Source organism: Lobosporangium transversale, assembly GCF_002105155.1.
Source record: "Lobosporangium transversale strain NRRL 3116 chromosome Unknown BCR41scaffold_17, whole genome shotgun sequence".
NCBI lineage: Eukaryota > Fungi > Mortierellomycota > Mortierellomycetes > Mortierellales > Mortierellaceae > Lobosporangium > Lobosporangium transversale.
Window position 1 is genome coordinate 690,887 of NW_019028995.1, and position 23,348 is coordinate 714,234.

At 40.6% G+C, this 23,348-nt stretch overlaps 7 protein-coding genes across 7 annotated transcripts; 3 read left to right on the forward strand and 4 right to left on the reverse strand.

Moving 5' to 3' along the window:
* Positions 1-528: 528 nt before the first annotated feature.
* BCR41DRAFT_386364 (hypothetical protein) lies at positions 529-1,518 on the reverse strand. Its single transcript, XM_022027783.1, has 2 exons — positions 1,408-1,518; positions 529-1,316 (listed from the first exon to the last, which is right to left on the reverse strand). Coding segments are annotated over exons 1-2 (759 nt in total). The 5' UTR covers positions 1,410-1,518; the 3' UTR covers positions 529-559.
* A 201-nt stretch (positions 1,519-1,719) lies between these two features.
* On the forward strand, positions 1,720-2,914 carry BCR41DRAFT_353222 (hypothetical protein). The gene is made up of 2 exons (XM_022024100.1): positions 1,720-2,608; positions 2,757-2,914. The coding sequence occupies exons 1-2, from the start codon at positions 1,783-1,785 to the stop codon at positions 2,816-2,818; spliced, it is 888 nt and encodes a 295-aa protein (XP_021881750.1). The 5' UTR covers positions 1,720-1,782; the 3' UTR covers positions 2,819-2,914.
* Positions 2,915-5,034: 2,120 nt separating this feature from the next.
* Positions 5,035-5,785, reverse strand: BCR41DRAFT_353223 (hypothetical protein). Its single transcript, XM_022024101.1, has one exon. It carries the CDS (start codon positions 5,745-5,747, stop codon positions 5,376-5,378), a length of 372 nt encoding a protein of 123 aa, XP_021881751.1. The 5' UTR covers positions 5,748-5,785; the 3' UTR covers positions 5,035-5,375.
* A 1,363-nt stretch (positions 5,786-7,148) lies between these two features.
* BCR41DRAFT_353224 (kinase-like domain-containing protein) lies at positions 7,149-10,529 on the forward strand. Its single transcript, XM_022024102.1, has 9 exons — positions 7,149-7,560; positions 7,774-7,884; positions 8,014-8,167; positions 8,308-8,496; positions 8,618-8,682; positions 8,798-9,057; positions 9,187-9,291; positions 9,373-9,554; positions 9,680-10,529. The coding sequence occupies exons 1-9, from the start codon at positions 7,346-7,348 to the stop codon at positions 10,394-10,396; spliced, it is 1,998 nt and encodes a 665-aa protein (XP_021881752.1). The 5' UTR covers positions 7,149-7,345; the 3' UTR covers positions 10,397-10,529.
* BCR41DRAFT_421979 (ribonuclease H2, subunit B) lies at positions 10,427-12,145 on the reverse strand. The gene is made up of 6 exons (XM_022030092.1): positions 12,060-12,145; positions 11,916-11,969; positions 11,672-11,776; positions 11,192-11,554; positions 10,974-11,055; positions 10,427-10,816 (listed from the first exon to the last, which is right to left on the reverse strand). Exons 1-6 carry the CDS (start codon positions 12,100-12,102, stop codon positions 10,609-10,611), a joined length of 855 nt encoding a protein of 284 aa, XP_021881753.1. The 5' UTR covers positions 12,103-12,145; the 3' UTR covers positions 10,427-10,608.
* Positions 12,146-19,145: 7,000 nt separating this feature from the next.
* On the forward strand, positions 19,146-20,213 carry BCR41DRAFT_336277 (Sedlin, N-terminal conserved region-domain-containing protein). Its single transcript, XM_022022026.1, has 4 exons — positions 19,146-19,438; positions 19,551-19,636; positions 19,791-19,938; positions 20,105-20,213. The coding sequence occupies exons 1-4, from the start codon at positions 19,247-19,249 to the stop codon at positions 20,195-20,197; spliced, it is 519 nt and encodes a 172-aa protein (XP_021881754.1). The 5' UTR covers positions 19,146-19,246; the 3' UTR covers positions 20,198-20,213.
* Positions 20,214-21,104: 891 nt separating this feature from the next.
* BCR41DRAFT_380919 (hypothetical protein) lies at positions 21,105-23,295 on the reverse strand (the record flags this gene model as incomplete). The annotated part of the gene is made up of 9 exons (XM_022027283.1): positions 23,219-23,295; positions 23,026-23,083; positions 22,741-22,912; positions 22,478-22,624; positions 22,238-22,347; positions 21,908-22,074; positions 21,571-21,715; positions 21,274-21,413; positions 21,105-21,145 (listed from the first exon to the last, which is right to left on the reverse strand). The coding sequence occupies exons 1-9, from the start codon at positions 23,235-23,237 to the stop codon at positions 21,105-21,107; spliced, it is 999 nt and encodes a 332-aa protein (XP_021881755.1). The 5' UTR covers positions 23,238-23,295.
* Between the last annotated feature and the right edge of the window lie 53 nt (positions 23,296-23,348).

The window sequence follows — 23,348 nt, forward strand, 5'->3', positions numbered from 1 at the left end:
AGCGGAAATTGGTTATAACTCGATTTCGAGGTCGCCATGTTGCTTAGCAATACCATACACGGTATACTGCGCCGGATGGTCCATATTGCGGACATACTCGGGTAGCTGGGTTTTCGTTGGACCTCTTATATTGCTTACGCCAGCTGGACTCTCCTTTATCTTGTCCACAGGAGTAGTGGGGTTTAGGTTATGGAAAGGATACCTTGTGCTCTATTAACATTGTCTGTAATATTAAAGGGACAGGCATCTCTCATTAACCATTTATACATACAGACTTTACACTGGTTGCATTTACTTAAATACTTGTAGCTTAGCTTTATTTTATCTTCAGAGTTGAGCCATTGACACTGAAAGCAAGGCCGATCTTTTGAAAGCCTCTTCTTCCACTGAGCGTAAGGTGGAAAAATTCATGTGCCAAACCTGATTCAATTCAAGTAGTGAGTTGTTTCAGTCGATCGATACCACAAATATATTTTTTTATGCTTCAAAACTCTGGTGCCTGAGTGTGACCTCTAACTCTGTCAAATTGCACTTTTATTAATGTCGATGAAAAAAAATACTATTTTGTAGATGGCTCTACGGATGTTCGAGCTCTCTTACTATGACGAGGAGAACTGTTTGGCTCGCTAGCAGTCTCCTCTTGATCGACAGGATGCTTGGCTGGCACAACCGTCTTATATAGCTCTATCCATAGAGCTGCCCTTTCCTCCAAGCGTTTACTATGAGGCGCTTCCACGCCAACAGCGGTCAGCTCAGTGAAAACCTTGCGCAGACCCCTAGCTGCCAACTCCTGCATTGACTCTGTGGTGCTTGCAACCACAGGCGCCTCAGCCACTCTATGTTGTTGTTGCAGAGTAGCCCTTGCTTTTTTGGCGGTCTCCCAATCCTCCTCCGAGACCAGCCGAAGCTTGAGCTTCTCCAACTGCTTGAACAACGATGGCTCATGCAGACGGAATAGCGTGAAGCCTTCACGCTTTAGCACGTGGCCCTTGGGTGTCCTTGCCTCTTGACCCTCGAGTACCAACCATTCTCGAGGATAGACTTCATCCCCGTCCTGATACTCGGCTGGCAAAGGGTCAGACCGCCCGCGGATTGAACACTGGTACGGATCCAGGAAAAGTTTACTATATACACTTAACAGGTTTTCCGTGGACACTGGTTTGAAAGGCACTAGCCTGCCACGGTACTCGTTTGGATCGGATTGAGTACTCGATGACACCTCGTTAACGTTGGGAGTGCTCTCTACTTCGTCACGAGTACGTTTCCTGCTAGTGCTAACTGCAGAGGAAGAAGAAACGATGTTGTTAGTGGAAGACATGTGTAATAGGTAGTGAAGACAAAAGGTGATTTTATTATAAATATTAAAACAAGCCTTTTTATAGGCTTAAGGCTATATACTGTTACAACATGCGAAATGGTTTCTAAGAAAAAAAATTTTTTTTTTCTGTTTCTAGCCTGGGCCCCATATTTCTCTTCTGGAGCCGATGACAAAGTTTCGATTTTTGCTGGCCAAGTTAACTGGTCAAGAGAATAATATAAAAAAAAAGTTCACATAAAGATATTAGTGGACGTGCAAAAAAATCAACCGACGGACTAAAGTGGTGTAAGAGTGTTGGGTACGTACCGCTTTTCTCAAAACTACTGGTGTAAAAAAGTTGGGTATACGCACGCAACTTTTTTAACCAGAAGGCTAATCCTTTCAACTATAAGAATTTTGTAAAGTAAACCATTTGTATTTGAAAGAGTCTAGAAATTAAAATTTAAAATTTAAAAAAGGCCAACATGAAAGAAATTCACTCTCTCACCTTCTCATCCACATCAAGTTTTGGGATGCCTAAAGCTAAACAAAAAAAACTCAAGGCTATCACGGCTATCACGGCTATCACGGCTATCACGCATGGAGCAGCCCCTCCTTCTTACGATGGTAAAGAAAGCCATTCTTCCTCTGCAACCGCCAACATTTACATCAAACCACTTTTTGGCAACAAGCTGTGCATCGTCTACATTGCTACACTGACAGACAATGGCATGTTCAAACCGCCCGGGGAAGGATGTGATGAAATTGGGCAACCAGGGTTTTCTCGGCATGTCCACAAATGCCATGCGTGCCATACGATGATTGAAGAAATGTTGACGAAGAAAAAAAAAGGTCCAAAAAACGCCTCGTTTGCGTTACTGCCTGACCACCAGAGCCGGAACCACCATTATCTCGACTCGAACCCGATCGTCATATCCACAAAACTCCTTAATCCAACGTATTCCAGCGAGGCATCCTCTGTTCTACCAGATCCCAGTGAGATATCCTCTCCTCCCCCAGATCCTAGCAAGACATCCTCTTCTCCTCCAGACCCATTTTCTCCTCAGTTAGATCACATCACGGAAGCTGTCTCGCCAGATCTCACCTCAGAAGAGCTACAGTTCACAGTCCAACCCTGGGCAAGTCGCTCTGTCACCCCCTGTTCGGATGAGCTCCTGTCGCGAAAACAGAAGCGTATATTAGATGGAATGGACTTGGCACCCCGCGTGGCTCCACCAGGGCGTTCTGAAACCCCCAGCAAGTGTGGTAGTGAAACTGCATCTCGTCTAAGAGCACTAGAAGAGGGTATCTGTAAGTTAGTTGATATCAATTCGATTCAGTTGAGAACAACAGAGAACAAGCTTTCTGATATCTGTACTTTTTATTTTTTATTTTTTTAATTTTTTTAATGTTATTTTTGCCTAATGTGCTTTGCCATGTCTACTTGTGATCTGCACAGCTGAGATGAAGAGAATGCAAAGCGCCATATTAAGCGAACTAAAAAAAAATGACCGCACCTGAGGCCAAGCATGGATGATTTTAGGAGAGTTCGACTAACTCGTTAGTTTTCTTTTTTTTTTTATTAATATAAAAAATCTGTGTTTTGCGGACATGGACTTCTCTCATGTTTGCCCCTTTCATGGGATACAGGCGTTTTATTAAAGATAACGGTTACTTAATATCAGAGCTTGTTTTGGAGTTTGCCAAACAAGCGGTTCGGAGCCAACTTTCTTTTGTCCTGCATGAGTTGTTTTGGCTGTAAACTACTTCACTTCCTCTTGCAATAAACCTATTTGTATCACGACAGTCTAAGCCCAACTCATCTTCCCTATTTGTGGGGGAACAATCCGACGCTTGCTGAACTCTGCTTCAGTTTTAGTAGGAAGATCCGACATCAAAAGATCAAAAAACAATGTTGTTTCTTGGCTGTCACTAGCCAGACTATTGACAAATTTTCTTGCAACTGGGTGGATGTTAAACGGACTCTTCCCTTGAAGCACAAAAAGAGTGAAGTGAAAATTGGCCACAGGTCATCATTTACTCCACAATCCAGTGCGTTGTCGCTGAAAAATATTTAGGATAGATAGTAGACTGTCAAAAAGTAAGTGAGAATAAGACGTGGGTCCACACACCACACCCATGGATTATTTTATTCATTTCTGGTAGAGAGACTTGTATCAGATAGCTACATATCTATCTGTAATAATACAACATGGTTTCGCATGTCAGCGATTTGTCGCGTCTTAGTGTGACGCATTATTGCCACTGGTTTCTACCGCTATTTTTATTTTTTATCGATCAGTTTTTTAGTCGGACCATTATTATTGCATATTGAAATATGCAACAACTTTCCCTTTTATTGAGGAATGAGGCACGCATTCCAGGCACAGAAACGGTTTGAGATTAGACTCAAAGAAGGATCGCGATTGCTATGCTTAATTTTTTAACTTTTTAATTTTTTAATTTTTTTTTTTTAAGCTTTTTCCTGATAGATTTCTGAGATTTAGTACGCTTTATTACAAACTAAAATGTTTCAACAATCAATTGGGACAGATGACACTATGTTAGCTGCCATTGGGGTTTCCACGTTTGGAGAAGTCAAAAGAGGTCATATTATGGAACGCGATCTTTGGCTTTGCGGTAGGCCGTGGTTTTTGAACACGGCCATTCCGGCCAATATGGGACTCCTTCTTTTGGAGCTGCGGTTGCATTTCAGGCTGGCACGCACTATCGATGTCCTTATTTAAATTGATAAGGAGATTGGCGAGTTCCGTTAAAATGTCGTCGTTTATAAAGGTCCAACCGGTAATTGATGTTACCGATTCGGGCGACGTAAAACGCACAAGCCAATGTAACTCCTATGGTCGACCAGCGAAGGAGTGTTGCTAGGATTCATCGTAAGTTGTTTGTAGAGGGGTGGAGTGTAGGAAGTGAAGAGATAAGTGTTTGAGAGAGGTAAGCCGAGAAGCGAGAAAGAGAAGCGGAAGGGAAGCGAGAAAGAGAAGTGCGAAAGAGAAGCGGAAGGGAAGCGATTAAGTGAGGTTAAGAAGTCAAGCCCATTCAGGTTTATGAAACAATATCACAATATGTTACAAAAATAAACAAAGACTTTTTTTATTTTTTATTTTTTTTGCTAGAAAACTATGGCATGCAGCAATTGTGAATAGAATATTCACCTTGAGCTCAGGACTCAGACTGTGAAGGGGATTGGAGGTGGAACGCGATATTAAAAAAAAAAAAAAAAAAAAAAAAAAATTATTATTGTGCATGAATTTTTTATAAGTATAAATACTTATAAAAAATACAGCCACTAGTTCTGTCCCTTGCATATACGGAAGAATATTCCCTCAAGTGCATTATTTATTTCCTTTTTGAGCTACCAGCTAATAAGCGAAGATTTTTTCCCAGCCCCTTCACTTTAGGTGACTCAAAAAGGAAATGGAATTTCCTGTCACCTTTATAAAGTGAAGAGGGATGGGAACGAGCCTAGATTAATCCAATACGGATCAATGGATGTAGGTTTACAAGCAACGTCCCTGTAGAAAATGAATAATGTTAGTAAAAGGGTATGATTCCTAAAGTGATCTCTTGATCAAAATCTATAAGAATAATAATGGCATCCTCCACTTTGTCGGGTCTAATGAGCTTTCTTTCTTGGAGCACAGCACAAACTTTGACAAAATACATGTACAAATGAAATGGCAGCTGACATGGCCAATGCGTGAGGACATGACAAGTTTATAAATAAAAAATCCTTTATCTTTATTTCTTATTTAAAAAGTAAGGCGGACGAAAGAGTAGAGGGGAAATGTTTTACTTGACGACAAGTGGCCGGCGTCCAGAATAACTGGATCGGTACGACCATAGCTTGGGTGGGTTCGGCAAGGCTCCTTTCAAAGGGGGAGAAAGGCAGTGTACGATTCACGATGGCTCATAAAAGAACAAAGAAAGCTTATTCTGGCAGATCGAGGGTGTACACGTTTTTTCTTAATTTTTCTTCTTTTTTTTATAACATCATAAGATTGGGAGTGAGGAAGGCAAAAGGACATGAAAAAGCTTACAGCAATTGCTGAAGCCATTATAGATCGTGAAGAGCCAAGGGTTGACGACGACCACTGCGATTATGAGGTAGGCAACGGTTGGCAGTAGTTGCTACTGCTGGGGCAGGGACAGGTGTGTATCCAGTCTTGCTGATGCCACCACGGCTCGACATAGAGGTGGGCACCAATGTCGAGGACCGATACATGGAGGGATAAGTAACAGTCATTGATGATTGAGCAAAGCGTTTGAAGGACAACGATGAGGACGACAACGAAGAGATCGAAGGCTGAATCGAAGGCTTGTTGGCAACTGACATGAGTTTGTCCATTCGTGAACATTCTTTGGAGCAGTATACAGCGCCGAGATCCATGACATGTTTTTCGCAGAAGAGGCACCAATCGGAATCCATGATTGTTGAATAATTAGCAAAAAAAAAAAAAAAGAAAACTGTTTTGAATTTTTTTTTTTTTTTTTTTTTTAAGCAGAACAAGGATCAATCAAAAGGGGCAGAGATCGATGAACTGTTTTAAGATTGTGAAAAAAAAAGAAAAGAGAAGAGGAGGAGGATCCCATGCTTCTGGTGGAGGCATCTCTTTTACAAGAAGGAAAAAAAAAATGCTTTGCCACCGAAGCAGTCCTTTGGAAAAATGTTTCTTCTAGGTTCTCGTGGTTTCTAGAGACAACAATTGCAATGCGCAGCCACTTTTTCTGTGAGAGCAAAAGAAATGCAGCACAGCAATTGATACTTGAACCAGTAGGGAAGCAATATTCAGCATCTTTCTTTGTGTCCACAGAAACATCCCGTTGAAAGTATTCCGACTGAGTCTGAACACATAGGCTGCAACCTTAGTGCAGATTGCGTTTAGCGCAATTGAGTAACGATTGTTTTTATCGCCTATGCAAGAGTTGATGTAGTTGTCGTTATTCGGATGATCTCGACAGGCAGTGCCCCTTCAAATTCCTTAAAGCTACGCAACATCCACTAACCTCCCTTTTCGTGACAGGCGTATTTACCGGGGTGTAGTAGGGGGAAGAAAGAAAGTTCCTATCTACACTTTATGATGTGGTGGCAAAACACATCCATTTAGATTGGATGCATTTTTTTTTTTCAGGGACAACATGACTGTGTTCTGAATATTTTTAACCATCTCGATCTGCTGTGTTGATTGTCCCAGTTCCTGTAGCATGCCCATTTCAGCAGCGTGATGAACTTTAGTTCGTCACAGTAAGGTCCTCCCGTTACGATAAACTTTGTGTGAATAAAATAGGAGAGAGTTTGTTTGGTTTGCCACCAGAGCAAACTCAATTGAGACTTTGTGGTTGGGACAGCCAAACTAAAATAGCCGCCACGACTTGGGTAGCATGATGTGACGATGTGATCGAAGGCAGGGGGAGGAAAAGCGGGAGAAAAAAAGTAGAGGAGAAAGGGAGGAGGCAGAAGTAATGTTGTTAATGTAAACTTGTTGTACTTTATATAGTGGATGGTGAACAGTGGAGCTTCGGTAACGTTCAATCTAGTTGCTAGTGCACAGGATAATATTGGCTTGATATGGATGGCATGAAGGATGTACACATATAATGGAGTTTCTATGAAATGAGGAGTATCAAGGACTTGAAATGGACATGTATACTATTCATGCATATACACAACATCAAGGAAGAATGACCCTCATTTGCCACCAAAACAAAACTTCATGCAACCTTACACAATCAGCATAGAAAAGAGGGATAGTTTACCAGACAAAACACACAAAATACACAACGCGCTTTATTATTATTATTATTATTATTATTATTTTTCGCTCCATGGCCCTTACAAAATAGCTCCAGTCCTTTGACCAATAGTTATTTATTTAATTCTTCAACTGTCGAAATCTTTTTATTTTTTATTTTTCTTAGTCTGATTCAGTTCGGTTCCAACTTTTTATTTTTTTCTTGAGCTGGCCCTGCAACTCTCGGTATAAACCCAGTTCAGATTCTCATTCTTTCACATCCTCTGCTACATCCATGTCGGAATCAGGATCCCATCCAGCTACAGCCTCAACAAAGGCTCTCAACACAAGCTCATTACCTGTGAAACAAGAGAAACCGCGATGCTGGGGTTCATTTGAGTACGAAAAAGATGGCACAAAGCACATCATCCAGTTCACCAAAGAAGGGAATGACGGCGAGTCTGGTGTAGGAGGATATGTCTTTGGCCGTCGACACGACTGCGACTTTGTGTAGGTATTATCGGAATGGAATCACATTCTCTCGTGGAAGAGTGGGAAAAAGAAATGAGTACCATTCATTTACATTCCTAATGTGGGGATGAAACACAATTTCGCTTTGCTTTCTCTTCAACCTGGCTATTCTCGTTAACGGTGTTCTGATACTCTAATGCTCCAAATCCAATTACACTCTGGCAACCACATATGTATATATATCTCTTTCAGTATTCCCGGTAGTCCTTTGGTCAGTGGTCGTCATTTCCTTATTTATAAGGAGATGGTCCACGATCCAGCGTTGAAGAGACCTGTCGAACGCGTTTTTTTGAAAGATTTCAGGTAAATACATTTATATATTTCTTTATTCTTCAAAACTCTGAAGATTGAGCGAGAGACTCGAAAGATGAAAAAGACCACTAAAACTCGATGCCTTGATTTTTCCGTTGGACACTATCGAATTCACATTAGTTCCAATGGAACATTTATTAATGGAGTAAAAGTCGGGGTCAATAGAAGAGTGCAACTCAAACATAAAGACAAGGTCAATTATCTGCATGAAATGCGCAATTCTAAAGATCGGAGCCGCTTCATTTTTATCGAAGGAGAACCAGCAGATGACCTAGTAAGAGAAAGAAAAAAAAAAATAGAGAAACAAAGAGATCATTCATAAACACCAATAACTCTACTCCAACTCCACATTTCGTCTAATGACTAATTGTTTATTTTTTTTCTCCTCCCCTTTTTTGTAATAATGTTTCATAGACATTTGATAGTCAATATGAGCGCGGACCTCAATTAGGCTCAGGAAATTTCGCAACGGTCTTCAAGGCAACAAACAGAAAATCAGGAGTTGTCTATGCTGTCAAGATCGTTAAAAAGAATGAGAGTTTCAACGCCAAAGTGGAAGCTAGCTTGGAAAGGGAAATCGGAATCCTCATGAGTATTGACCATGTATGGCATATATACGAGAGATGAAAGGAAAATGATTTTAATAATTTATTGTACCATATCGCCTACCAGATACTGATGGCTAACGTTTTGTCTTGGAATCTTTTTTTTTTTTTTACCTTAGAAAAATCTTTTGAGAGTTTGTCAGGTCTTCAACGAGCCAGCCTTTTATTATGTAGTGACAGAGCTGTACGTTTGATGATAGAGGTTTTTCTTACAAAAAGTAGGTTATACCAATGCAGACCAAGGATATAGGGCCAATTCTCAAACTATGGCTTCTACTTGTATGGTTAATGTTTTATAGTGCACCCGATGGAGAGTTGTTTGATCAGATCATCGATAAACAAAAGTTCACAGAGAGCGAAACCCGACATATATTCCGGCAGGTTCTCGAGGGGGTGAAATATTTGCACGATCGAGGTGTTGTTCATCGTGATCTGAAGCCAGAGAATATCCTTGTGATGGACAAGGAGGCTATGATTGTCAAGATTTCTGATTTCGGTCTTGCCAAGATGATTGGGGAACGGGTTTTCTTCAACACTGTCTGCGGCACTCCCAGCTATGGTACCTACTTGGCTCTCGACAAACATTTGGCCTCTGTTATGGTCTGTTCTGGATAATTAGTCATCAATGGTATCAAAAATTGATTTTTTTTTTTTTTTTTTTCTTGTTTACTATTTATCTTTTACTCAGTGGCCCCTGAAGTCATCAGAAATGGGGAGTATGGCAAGGGAGTCGATATGTGGAGCCTGGGTGTAGTTCTCTACATCTGCTTGTGTGGCTTCCCTCCATTCAGTGGTATGTAATAATATATTAAGTTGCGATGTTTTGGTTCATAAAGCATAGTAACTGATAAGATTTTTTTTTTCCTGCCCGTAGATGACCTAGCCCCACCAAAGCTAAGGGTTCAAGTCTTACAAAGTATGTATACGTTCCCCTCGCCATACTGGGACGAAGTCAGCGACGAAGCAGTTGATTTGGTTCAAGGATTGCTGGCACAAAGTACCGATGATAGACTTACTGTGGATGAGGCGCTCAACCATGTTTGGATGACAATGGAGGTAATATAAACGACCCTTGTTAGGAATCACAGACTTGTGATCTAGAAGGAAATTCATCAAAAATGCTTATTTATTTACTTTTTTTTTTTTTTTTTTTTTTTTTGCTTTTTTCTGTGTAAAAATAGGATGATGCAGGAACAATGCCATCAGAAGCGAGGACAGAACCTATGCCTCAAGTTAACCAACTATTTTCGCGTGTTATGACAGAGAGGGCTGATAGAGCAATGCAGCGCGGAGTACGGATTGGCTATTCGCAGCCTACTCCCTTTAGTCAGAATATTCCGGATTTACCTGAAGAAGATGAGCAACAAGAACCTGTAGAATCGCCAGAGCTCAAGCCACATGAGTATTTGCAAGAGACAGATCGCGACTATAGCATGCAATCCATGGACAAAAACTACAACGGATCGGGCATTGGATTCTTCTCTCAGGAGGGTATGGTTCGAGACACTGGCATGGATACAGATAGCGAGGGAGAGTGTGAAAATGGTTCAGAGGATCTTTCAGTCCAGGAGGGAAGCCGTTTGAAAAAGACCGCAGGCGATGCCGAATCGGATACTGGGACTACCGATGCTGTTGCGGGCAATGATAGTGATCGATCATTCGTGAGCGCCCAGGAGAGCTTTAACGGAAGTCATAAAGCAAGTCAAAGAGATTATAGCATGATAGAGGCTAGTATGAATAGCGTTCATGAGAATGAGCAAACGGTCGACACTAACGCCAAAGCTGATGCCGACCCAAATGCAAATACAAATGCGCTAAAGCCTTCACGAAGAATATCAGCGTCAGAGAACGATGACCAGTCAAACAAGAGACTAAAGGCCGATCAACATGACCCATAGCCTATCCGTGTTCCATTGTATCAATCCTATAATCACGAGGTAGTTTGTTTGACATTTCCTAAAAGTTCCGTCATTCATCATCATGATATGAACATTTAGTTGATTCATTGCAATAAAAACTCGACAGCATTTGTATTGTACACAGACGAAACCAAACTAGCAAGTCAGCAAACCCCTCGCCACGAACAATGGGAATCTATTTTATAAATGCTCTACGCGGTTTTCTTGGCAAAGAAACTGGAGATGGGTTTCATTCCTGCGCTAGCCTTGGCCAATTTTTTCTGTCCAACAGACATTTTCGGCTTTTTTATCTCCTTGTCTGCTTTAAAGTCTTCATCTAAATCCATTCCAGATCGCTTGCCAAAGTCGGAAATCGATAGTAGCTGAGTCCTACTCTGCATTTTATCAAGTTCAGGAAATCTATAGGAGCACGGTTTTTTTACGTTTAAGATTAATTATGAGTTATTGAGTGAGATGGTACCTAGCGCAATGCATTGCAATGCAACTATAGAGATAGCGTCGGATCATTCAGATCACTCCTATCGTTGTCTTTGAATGATTTATACTTGTTACTTACTGATATTCAGCAGCTAATTTGGCGTCCCAGCTGTCTGACAAGTATGCGGATACAAGTCTCAGGGCAGACTGTACAATAGCCTCTAATTACAGAAAAGAATACGTCGAGATAAAAAAAAATTTAGTCCGCTAACTTAAAAGGCATGGCCTTGCCGCGTCAAGGCTATAAGGTTAAAAAAAGAGGAAAGTCGGCCCTCCTAGGCTCCATCACATCCTAACCTTTTCTGCAAACTTCAGGCAATGATTCTGTATAGGCAATTGATTCGACCAAGGCAGGGACAGATTCAAACTTGTTGACTATTAATTCTACTTTCTGTTTCAACCATTTCATAGTCTTATCATCATCTAATCTAAATGTCTTCATTATGCTTGATCCGCGTACTTCACAGACCAAAGCCAGAGAGAGCTCAATTTTGTGAAGTTGTGAAAGGTGTCTTAAAGAAGTATACTGATCGCTTTCAAAAATGGTATCAATGGTCAAAAATCGACCTTCCGAATCAATGGTTTTTTGACGCATTATATCTAGAATGGGGATGAACATGAAGACAGGGTCGATTGGTGTGGTAATGTATAATGATCCATCTAATATTTATACACAAATACATTAAACAAAATGGTGATTTTTATTTTTATTTAATCTTTATACTCATATTTATTAAGCATTTTGCGCGATAAAATAAAATTATTAAAAAAAGGTACCTGATTGAACTGTATCTCCAACAAACCATGACCGTAAGCCTTCCGTATCAACTACTTGCATTTCAAAGAGCCGACCTTCTTGAATGATGTATCGAGATGGAAGCCCTATTTAGTCCAGGATTTTTTTTTTTTTTTTTAACAGAAAAAAAAAAAAAAAAGAGTTAAATAAACTGATCAATTATATTGATCTCTCCCTTCTCCTTTTCTTTGGCAGTTCAGTGCGATGATCTATGAGATGAATTACCGGAACTAGGATTTGGGAGGAGTATGCTGATAGGATTCTCTGAGTTCTGTGATACTAAAAAACAATATGAGTTGAGGTGCTTTTTAAAATATTACTTTTATTTATCTTTTTTATTATTATTGCTTATTCTTCTTCTGTGTCTACCTTTGGGACCTATACAGATCCTCTGTTGCATTTCTACTGACATGGTGAATGACTTTTTTTTTTTTTTTTTAAAAGATGGTAGAATAAATTGTAGAGTGGCAAAAAAAAAAAAAAAAAAAAGTAGCGTGCAACGACCCTTGAATGATTTGTTTAACAGCAAAAAGACTTTTTAAGGGGTGTTCAGAAAAAAAAGAGAACAAACTTGATTTGCGAGGTAAGCTCAACAAGCAACAAGACAAACTTCTTAGTAATTATAATAGTAATAACCATAATACATACGCATCATTGAGCTTTATTAAGCGATTTAAGGATGAGAGATGTTGGTATATGTATACTTTTATTGAAAAAAAAAAACCTCTTCTTAACTACATTTAATAGAAATCGATCAGGCAAACCTACTACATGGAATCTCATAAGAAATGGTGGGCGTGTCTACACAGCTCAAGTGAATAGTTTTCTCAAAATAAATAAATAAATAAATAGATATTACCATGGTATGGCTATAGAGCGAAAAATCCTAGGATCAACATGACATGTACTTTCTTTCTTTTTTTTTTTTGGGCAATTACATGCATTTCTTAAGGGGGGACATGGCGGGTATTTATTATCTAGTCTCGTTTCTAAATATTCTCCCTTTCTTTTTCACTTTCTTTTACTTTTTGCCACAATAACATTCATACTTGCTCTCATCTTTCGCCCTCAAATTTAATATTTTGTTCAAACAGGTACCTGTAAACATACACTTGGAACTCTCAATTGCATTTTTCTGTCCATATCATCAATGCTAATAAGTGTTATTCGTCTTCTTTTGCTGAAATCAATAAAAAGAAAAGAGCAACAAACAATGTTTGGTACCAAGTTTGGTACCAAGCGTGCCTCATCACGGGGTATACTCTCTCCAGCGAAGGCTCTGAAACTCTTCGATATCTACATGGAAGGCACTCGCAAAATAAATGATGATGATGAGGTAGTGATGGAGCTTTGTCTCGATGCAGATTCTGTGCTATCTCGAATTCAACGATCTGCAAGAAAGGTCCTCACTTCATCAACTTTTCCATTTTCTAACGAGGATATGGCTCTGCGCCAAGACATTGCTTCAGCCTTCTATGATCTCGCTCGCTTGTTTGAGCAGTTGGGTCTCTCAGGTGATGCTCAGATACGTGATAGAGCAGCTGAAGAATGGGGATACATCAATGGAAGCAACATCACCCGCCAAAGGGCATTGTCTTTTGACTTTTCTATCAGCAGCAACACCAGCAACATTAGCAATATCAGCGGCATGAGCGACATCAGCAGCAGCAGGAACAGTATCGATAGCATCGATAGCAATAGGAATAAGGACATCGCCATCAATACCAATAATAATAATAGTAGTAGTAGCAGTAGTAATCGATCTAGGGAGGTAGCTGAACTAGCAAGAGGCGCAACAATTCAAGGCACTGCAACTATTCCAAAAGATATATTCAACTATAACGTACCTCATGTGGTTATCAAATACGTCTTACCAAACGTTGATGCCCATCTGAACGATGTTCAGCAGCTTGTACATTGTCTTAGTCTGCTTCCTACGGCGCCTGTCCCAACAAAAGATCTCGATGATCATGAGCAAGAGTGGGCTTTGGCCAGATCAAACGATCATGATGAGCAAGAGCGATTACATAACATTGCATCGGATATGATTACATTGTTCATTAATGACGGAGTCAAGACCAGGGCCACTGTCGCTGAAGCCGTGTCTCTGGCTCCAACCCTCAGCCATGATCAGTATAGGACACTACTCATGGCTCTAGTCAATGGGATCAGCCAGAGTATCATGCTAGAGACTCATTTATTGGAAGGGCTGGCTCAGTTGATGCAGCGCGCTCCACTTGGATATCTCGACTCGGATGACCTTGTTTCAATCCTTAATGTTCTCAGTTCTCGCTTGCAGGAAACTCACAACCAATCTGACAGCCATCTCTATAATTTAACTGCTACAGTCTCACATGTTCTTGATGCAATGGTCAACAACCAGATCAAGGGCCTTAAGCGGGAACAACTCCATGAACCACTCGCTGCATACCTCAAGGGGTTGAAAGCCAGCTCAGATCCTCATCTAGTCTATCAAGCAGCTTATGCCTCTCAAGCTCTGCTGTATATCCCAAACGATGAAACAACAGCACAATCAATGCTCAGGCGGACATCAGCAGTATCTCGAGGATTGTTTGGAATGGCAAGCGCAGTCAAAGGTTGGGATATGAACGCTTTCATGGATGAATTAGGCAACATCCAGAAGGGGCTTCCGTCGACGATTGGCGTTGTCGGTATACATCTTCCACTTTACGAAAGTGGCGTGATATTCAAGCAGTGTTTGGAAGAAGGCCTCAGTTTTGATCGCAAGACAGCATGGTATCCTACACTACATGGAGCTGATGCACTACTCCAGGCAGGGGAGCTCACCAAGTTCAAAGCTCTTTTGTGTGAAGCGCCATGTCGAATGGATCCAGCATTCCAGTGGGGACTATGCCAGCGGCTTGGACAAATTGGAGCCGATCAACGGTGGGTTATGGATATCCGTCAGGATGCGATTGCTTTTCTGGGTGAGATTTATAAGAATGATTGGGAGTGGGGCTTTCATGTGCACATCAAGCAGTGGGTCATAAACCTCCTTAGGAAACTAGCTTCGTTGCCAATGGGAGGTCTATCAGGTCGGCCATTTTTCTTTTTTCTGTGTGTGTGCTTTAGGATGGTGAGCACTCAACATGTGATTATTAATCCTATTGCTCTACATTCCCGTTATTTTATTTCTTTCTAGCTGCAAAAGCCCTTTTAAACCGTCTGGAGGTGGATGGAAGCCTTGAAAAGCAAGAACTATACAGAAGCTGTTTCGGAGAACCACTGCTTCAGTGTCCCTATATTATCACACCACCTCCATCTGCATTTCCATCATTGCTCAACCGCGTGCAGAAGATACCTGATGTCGAAAAGAGCCTGCGTTTATTAAAGCGGCAGCGGACGAAGGACGAAGATGACAGGAGGTTTTACATCCAACAATACGCCAAAGCGAGTCGCCAAGCATGTGATGATAAAGTGTTTTTGCTGATGGACAAGGCAAAGGAGTGTTTAGTCAGCGGCCAGGGAGTGTTGCTCATCCAAGGCACTTCAGGAGCAGGCAAGTCGACGTTCAACCAGACCCTCGAGTGCATCTTATGGGAAGCGTACCAAAAAAGGCATGGCCGGATTCCATTGCTTATCAATCTGGCAACCATTGATAATCCAGAGAAGGATTTGGTCGCAAAGCACCTGCGAAGATATGATTTTACTGATTCACAGATAAAGGAGTTAAAGATGAATCGGTCATTCGTTTTGATTTGTGATGGATACGATGAGAGCCTGCAAACCAACAATTTGTATGTGACCAATCAGCTTAACCAGCCTGGGCAGTGGACGGCTCAAATGGTGATTAGTTGTCGCAGTGAGTATCTTGGGTTGGATTATCGAGATCGCTTCCGACCGATAGACCGCAACCACCAAGCAGACTCTGGATTATTTCAAGAGCTCACAATTTTACCTTTCTCTGAGATCCAGATCGATGAATATATCAAACAATATGTTGCCGCCGTGGATCCACTGTGGCCAGTTGAGAACTACCAGCGTGCACTCAAGATGGTACCCAGCCTACATGAGCTCGTGAGGAACCCTTTCTTGCTGTCGTTAGCGCTGGAAGTTCTACCACGAATGGTAGATCCAAGCAAAGATATCTCCAACACGCAGGTCAAGCGTGTCTCGCTATTTGATCAATTTGTGGAGTTGTGGTTCGAGCGGGGGAAAAAGAGATTGGGTGAGACAATAGGACTAGAGGACAGGAGGATGTTTCGAATCCTGACAGATGAGGGATTTGCGCAGAATGGAATCAGATACTTGGCAGAGCTAGCTATAGCAATATACAGGCACCAAGATGGCAATCCAGTGGTGGACTACTCCCCATTTAAAGACAAGGGCACGTGGAAGGAAGAGTACTTTAGCAGAGGCAACAAAAGATACCTTCTACGCGAGGCTTCCCCGCTCGCTCGTACAGGCAATCAGCACCACTTTATTCACCACTCTCTTCTGGAGTATAGTCTGGCGCGGGCAATCTTCGAACCGCAAAAAGCAATGGACGCCTCCGCAAGTGGTGAAGAAGCAAAGACACCGACTTCAACTCCGCGTAGACAAAGCATCAGCTCAATATATAGTTTTGGAGCTATTGAGATGGGGGGAGATGAACAAAATATTGATTCGACCCTACCAGATGAGAATTCGCCTTTGGTATGGAGGAGCTTTGTAAACGAGACATCTATCCTACAATTTCTGGAAGATCGCGTCCGTCTTGAACCTTTATTCAAACAGCAGCTGTATGATTATGTGGAGCTTTCGAAAAGTGATGGCAAGTGGCGGATAGCAGCAGCTAATGCGATGACAATCTTGGTTCAAGCAGGAGAGTCGTTTATCGGGGCAGACTTGCGAGGCATCCAGATCCCTGGTGCAAATATTAGTCACGGTATATTCGAATATGCTCAGTTACAAGGAGCGGATCTGAGGAAGGTCGATCTTCGGAAATGTTGGCTTCGTGAGGCGGACTTATGTGAAGCAGATATGACAGGTGTACATTTTGGTGAATGGCCACTTCTTAGAGAAAATGATGTAGTATGCCGAGGATCGTATTCCCCTGATGGCAAGACGCTCACTGCAGCTATCAAGAGTGGCTTGGTCGTTGTCTATGACACATCGACATGGGAAAAGCTCTTGACTCTGTGTGACGATGATGAAGTCTACACGCTTATATACTCACCAGACGGTCGATACATTGCCTCCTGGAATGATCAGCATACAATCTTAGTTTGTGATACAACATCAGGAACATTGGTTCACAGCTTAATGGGTCATACAAGTTGGATTTATTGCATAATATACTCACCAGATGGTCATCATCTCGCCTCCGCCAGTGATGATAAGACAGTACGTGTGTGGAATGCACGTTCTGGTGTGCTTCAGCACACATTAGAAGGTCACACTGGTGGTGTGAGAAGCGTGGCGTACTCACCAGACGGAAAAAAGATCGCAGCCGGTGGCTCTGACAAGACATTGCGGGTATGGGATTTGACATCAGGGCAACAGATACTGGTGTTGGAGGGCCATAAATCCCGAGTTGTACAAGTTGTGTATTCACCTACTGGTCAAGAAATTATCTCTCGCTGCATATCTGAATCACTACGTGTGTGGGATGTTGAATCTGGTCAAAAGAAGCGGGTCTTAAAGCATCATAACTATGTCGAAGGAATCCAATATTCACCCAACGGAAAGTTTGCCGCTTCGTTCACCGATTTAAAAGCATTTCTTTGGGATATGCAGACAGGAAAAGTTATTCATACTCTTGAGGGACATTCTGATGCAATCAAGGATCTAAAATATTCACCAAACGGAGAGCAGATAGCCACCTGTGGCTGCGACGGCACAGTGCGTCTTTGGGACGCGCGATCAGGACAACTTATCAATGCTTTCTATGGTCATTCCGAGTACATAAATTGGGTGTCATACTCACCAGATAGTCAGCAGATTGCATCCTTCAGTGATGATGGCACGATACGTCTTTGGGAAACCCAAGCACGGCAATCTAGCCATGATTCATATGGCCACACGAAGCCGGTCAGTTGCATCAGGGGCTCGCCGGATAGACAGCAGTTAGCCACATGCAGTGAAGATGGTACAGTGCGTGTGTGGGACATACGAACAGGGCGGCCTATACATCTTCTACAAAGACACGAGGGAGCAGCATTCGACGTTATTTATTCACCTGATGGCCGATTACTTGCCACGCGGCATGGTACTCCGTGTGTTTACCTTTGGGATACTCAAACAGGTCAAGTCATCCACGCTTTGGAATTGCGAGATAAACAGAATGATGAAGTCTACGTCTTTTGTTTCTCGCCCATTGACCACCAAATCGCCTGTGGGCACAAATCAGGAGACGTGAGTGTTTGGGACACGGCAACAGGGCAACTTATCCGTACTCTACAAGGCCAAGGTAGAGAAGTCATCCGTGTAGTATTCTCACCTAATGCCCATCAGATTGCTTTGCGTGACAGAGGTGGTAGGATCAGAGTTTGGATAGCTCAATCTGGGAATCTCTTGTATGAGATTGAGAGCAGAGCGAGGGGTAGTACCTATATCATATATACGCCTGACAGCCAGAAGATAGTATTTATACATGACATGGCGCTGAATGTACGGAACGCAGAGACGGGGGAGCCTTGTTACAAAACAAAATTCGAATGGGGACAAGAGTGGATAGAATTTTCCCCATGTGGACAACAGATGGCTGTCGGGGGTAATAAAAGGCGGTTTAGTGTGGTGGATACGGAATCAGGAGCAGTATTATATACACTGGAAGGACACACCGATTTAATTACAGGAATTGCTTACTCGCCAGATGGCAAGTACATTGCCTCAAGTAGTGAAGACATGACAGTACAATTGTGGGACTCAAAGTCAGGCCAATGCTTATCTGTTATTCCATCTGTGGGTGGATATGCTACAGCGCTTGTATGGAATGTCTCCGCAGATGGTTACTCGTTGGCAATAGGATCTCAAGATGCTTCTGTTCGGATGTGGCGAATTGTACAGGAGGAGGATCAATGTCTTTATCACTTGAAGTGGAGCACGAGACAAACAGTTCTCTATGCTCATAATGCATGCATTCGAGACGTATCTGAGCTGAATGGAGTCAACAAGAAGCTCCTGGTGGAACGTGGAGCTATAGCTAAACGTGAGCAAGCTCCTCACCATAAGCGGTCATCCAAGCCCAAGGCAGCCTCCGATCTAGTAGATCCTTACCAAGACCAACAGATAGGGACAGCTGCAGAGGAAGAGAGATCGAGGAAAGAAGCGTCGTTGGTGACGACAATGGTATCAAGTAGGTCGATCAAAGACTACCAGTTCAAATACAGTGCCTGTAGCGAGTGCAGTTTTGCACATATCATTTCATGTTCACCACGTGAGTAGAGAGACAGTGAAGTTCGTTTTTTATAAATCCCCCAGCGTGTGGTGTAACACGCTTCAAAACCAAACTCTTACGTCAGTCAAGGAGCGTCTTTTTATTAAAACCAGAGCAGGAGAAAAGCGGTTAGAACACAGAGAAAGTACATTGAGGCACAGTAGAATCACATCACATGAACGCAACACATTCTTCGTCAAGTAGCGGCGGTTCTGGCATCGGGAATCCAGCCCTTGGCTATGGCAACACACCGACATGTTACTTTGTAATGATTGGTACCAAAGACAATCCCATCTACGAAGCAGAATTTGTCTCAGTTACCACTGCACGGTCATCTTCAGGAACATCTGGTATTCCGGAAGCTAAAGTAAGGAAAGAAAAGGATTATATCAGGTTTATCACGATCCAACAATGATGCTCGATACTTATTCTTTAACTTTTTATTTATTTATTTTTTTCTTGACACTTTCCTTCACAAGAAAGAAGAATTTCGCCACTTGAATCAATTTATTGCCCACTCAGCACTGGATATGATTGAAGATATTCAATGGAGCACCAACCAAATGTATGTCCAAAAGCTAGTTTGAACATGAAATGACATGATGTGATATAATGGGAATTCTCAAAAAAAAAAAAAAAAAAAAAAAAAAAAGGGCCTGTAGAGTTACTTACTCATTCTTTGTGTTTTTTGGGGGATCGCAAAAACATGCAACAAATAGGTATCTCAAGTCAATCGACAAGTTTAATGAGCGGTTCATCTCTGCATATCTCACTGCAGGAAACATCAAACTACTGTTATTACATGATGCCAAGAGTGAAGAATCTATTCGAAACTTTTTCAATGATTGTTATGAGCTGTACATCAAAGTAAGCAAGTACATTTTTTTTTTTTTATTTTATTTTATTTTATTTTTTTTTTAACTTTGCATTCTAGGATTTTCAATGTGAATAAGGGGGATTGATGTGCTAAAAAGAACTGGTCGCTAATCAGGTATTTTTTTTTTATTTGCTTTATTGTATTTTTTAAAACAAGACTTTATTGAATCCTTTTTACGAGCCCAACAGTATCATCAGTTCACCGGCATTCGATGCAAAAGTAAGACTTAGTGCAAAGAGATGTCTTTAGAAAGCAGAGATGGAGCAAATAAATAATTAAAAATAAATAATAATAGTATAAAAAAAAATCGTCCTGAATCCAGGTGAGATTTGCATAGTAAGTGTTTAATATGATTAGATCTTTTTCTTGTTTTGCCTTTTAATTAAAAAAAGCAGCGACAGCAACGAGGACTTGTAATGGGTATGTTATGTGGGAGACAGATGCAATATGCTCAAACATCGATAATAGAGCAATGACAGTCATTAGCAGAAGTACTTCAATAATAACAATAGCAACAGCAGAAGCCATCGGAACAACCGTAGTCTTGTAGACGTACCACAACCAGGTCTTGACACTCCGAAAAGTCTGAGCACAGGCCACTGGAACAGCATATCGTAAGAAGTTTTTTTTCAGTAAATGATTAAACGTCGCTCTCACCGCAGATGGGGTGAATTCAGCACACGTTCTTCATTCTTCACTAACAAAGAAAAAAAAAAAAAGTTCAAATAGACTCTTGAATATTCTGATCTACTTTTCAAACTCAAGCCTTCCAGCACAAAGGCAAGCTCAGAATCCAATCCACCATCACCCCCTGGATCCATATCTTTTCTCCAAAGATTATCATTTACTCCTTCTTCGTTAGTCCTACGCCCACATTCCGCTCTATATCGTCGCAATTTTTCCATGTTTTTTTTTTTTTTTTTTTTTTTTTTTTTTTTTTTTTTTTTTACATATCTAATTATTCGACTGGGCTGAGCTTGATCTCTAATGGAGTAGCCTATGCCATTGCTGCTCTTCCTGATCAACGGAAATCAATGTTGAGTACAAAAAGTTAAAATAATCAACAGCAACAAAGGACACAACAGTTTTCTTTCCAAAATCAAGAAAATAGCATGGTTATAGCCATATTTATTATTATTATTATTTATTTATTTATTTATTTATTAGCTTTTTGAACATGATGTACCAATCCGCTTCCTAATAATAAAAAATAAAATAAAATAGAATAAAATAAATTAATACGGTTGTAAAGAACCCTAATAGGAAGGAAGACATGGATCCGTCCATTATTCTATACTGTTTTTCGTTTCTTATGTATAATTTACCTTGCAAGCCGTTATAGAGAAAATAGTTGAGTAGAGGAGCATCCTTGCCAGAAAGTGTCTTCAGGATATCTTGGGCAAGAAATCCTCCGACGATCGCACAAACAGGAGAGATCTCCGCAGAGACAGTACTGACAAGTGTCCTTGGGAGAAGGAACATTTGAGGAAAAATAAAATAAAGAAAATCAATAAACAAATCCATCGCTTTTTCTCTTTATATAAATACGTTTTTTTTTTTTTTTTTTTTTTTAAGAAATAGTAATGTTGATAATAATGGAACTTAAAAGAAAAGAAACGTACTGAATCAGTTCATTGTCCAAAAAGGCTCCGTCCACCTGTGCAGATTTGAGTCTCTCGTCTCTTATCCTAAACATGGCATCCAAATCTTCCTGACTGGTGCTTTGAGGTAGTTTACCTCCGTTTTCCTGTCGGAACAACCATAGCGCTATAGACCAGGGGATGAAAAAAAAAGAAAAAAAAAGAGTGCAGATAATTCATTAGTATCTTCTTCCTTTTCATTACCCGAGCGACATTTGATATTTTGATCCGACACTTTTTTTTTTTTTTTTTTTTTTTTTTTTTTTTTTTTTTTGGATCTGAAAGATATTTGCTTCTGTATCCACTTTTAATTCTTTACTTTGAATGGCAAAAAGCAGTGGAGATACTTTTCGTCGCAATGCTTTTGGTTTAGGATTGCCCCATGATGCTTCCATTGTGTCCAATAAGCTATCATAATCCTGACTCCTCTTGCTAATAACAGTTTCTGCTTCTTTTCGCTTCTCTGACGCTGGCTCTTGCGATTCTCTGTTGTTCATTGATGTAATAGGGAAGGAAAGAAGAAATAATAATAATAAAGATATCAATCAACAAAAACCCTTAACTGAATGCGGATTCTAATAAAATGTATTTCTTATTGTCTGAAGAGAAATAACGGCAATAAGCAAACAAAACATTGAACTTTACATACTCGCAGTATTCATGATGTGTTAGATCACAAAAAATATATCCAAAAAATCCATGCACGTCCGCAATATACAATCCAATGTTTGACTTTCTACACACATGATCAATATGGATCTATGGGTTTAAGTATTAGTAGTAATAGTAATAAATAAGTAAATGTTATTAAACATTATCATCACAAAAATAAGAAAAAAAAAAAAAAAAAAAAAAAAAAAAAGAAGTATTAGCAACACATTCATCATACCATCTGCTTAGGACTACATCCTGTGAGACACACAATATTGAATTCTGTAAAAAAATTATCCGCTTTCTGAGCAATGTCATCCTGATCCACTATCACTTTCACTCTAGGATTAAGAAGCCTTGCTCTCTCTGCTGCTGCGTCTGCTCGCTAATAATAAGGGAGGGAAAAAAAAAGGTTCGTATTAAATACAATAGAGCAGCATTTAAAATAATCTGATCAGAACAGCAAATGAAATAGACACATAATAATAATAATAAACTCACATTACGGCCAATGTCTTCTTGACGAATTAAAAATTGAGCGCCAAGATCTTCCTCTGTTACAATTTCATGGTCCAGCAATGTGATTGATCCTACACCAGCCAAGATAATATTCTTGCAGACCTCGTTGCTTAAGCCACGAATCCCTACGATCAAGATGGATGCGTTTCTCATCCTTATCAGATTTTATTAAACAAGCGAAATTTGGATCAGAAATAAAAATTAATAGATTAATAAATAAATATTCGACAGTAACCAGTAATCTTTATTATTGTTATTATTATTTACCTATGTTGAGCTTCAAGTCCCCATAGGCGAATCTGGCGGTCATAGAGTGCGGCCTCATCTGCATAGCGAAATCAAGATAGACACGACATGACGCGTAAGACTATGAATTCAAATGATAATTCCCACATGTAGAGATTGCCATGTGATTTAACTTTTTTTTTTTTTTTTTTTTTTCTCTCTTTTTCTTCCTGACCTTCAGTAATGTGTTCCATGTTGAATATTGTAACGTTGGCGTCTTGAGCAAAGGTAAGAAAAAGAAGTGGCAAAATTGAAAGCTTTTTAACAATTTCCTCTCTTTGTGGATGTAATACAGTCACAACTTT

Coding starts and splice junctions, on each gene's coding strand:
- BCR41DRAFT_353222 (XM_022024100.1), top strand. CDS start 1,783: ATGAAAGAAATTCACTCTCTCACCTTCTCATCCACATCAAGTTTTGGG. Junction 2,609..2,756: donor AGCACTAGAAGAGGGTATCT/GTAAGTTAGTTG, acceptor TGATCTGCACAG/CTGAGATGAAGAGAATGCAA.
- BCR41DRAFT_353223 (XM_022024101.1), bottom strand. CDS start 5,747: ATGGATTCCGATTGGTGCCTCTTCTGCGAAAAACATGTCATGGATCTC.
- BCR41DRAFT_353224 (XM_022024102.1), top strand. CDS start 7,346: ATGTCGGAATCAGGATCCCATCCAGCTACAGCCTCAACAAAGGCTCTC. Junction 7,561..7,773: donor CGACACGACTGCGACTTTGT/GTAGGTATTATC, acceptor TATCTCTTTCAG/TATTCCCGGTAGTCCTTTGG. Junction 8,497..8,617: donor TCCTCATGAGTATTGACCAT/GTATGGCATATA, acceptor TTTTTACCTTAG/AAAAATCTTTTGAGAGTTTG.
- BCR41DRAFT_421979 (XM_022030092.1), bottom strand. CDS start 12,102: ATGTCAGTAGAAATGCAACAGAGGATCTGTATAGGTCCCAAAG. Junction 11,970..12,059: donor GATCTGTATAGGTCCCAAAG/GTAGACACAGAA, acceptor ATTGTTTTTTAG/TATCACAGAACTCAGAGAAT. Junction 11,555..11,671: donor TGGAGATACAGTTCAATCAG/GTACCTTTTTTT, acceptor TATAAATATTAG/ATGGATCATTATACATTACC.
- BCR41DRAFT_336277 (XM_022022026.1), top strand. CDS start 19,247: ATGAACGCAACACATTCTTCGTCAAGTAGCGGCGGTTCTGGCATCGGG. Junction 19,439..19,550: donor CTGGTATTCCGGAAGCTAAA/GTAAGGAAAGAA, acceptor TTCCTTCACAAG/AAAGAAGAATTTCGCCACTT. Junction 19,939..20,104: donor GTTATGAGCTGTACATCAAA/GTAAGCAAGTAC, acceptor TTTTAAAACAAG/ACTTTATTGAATCCTTTTTA.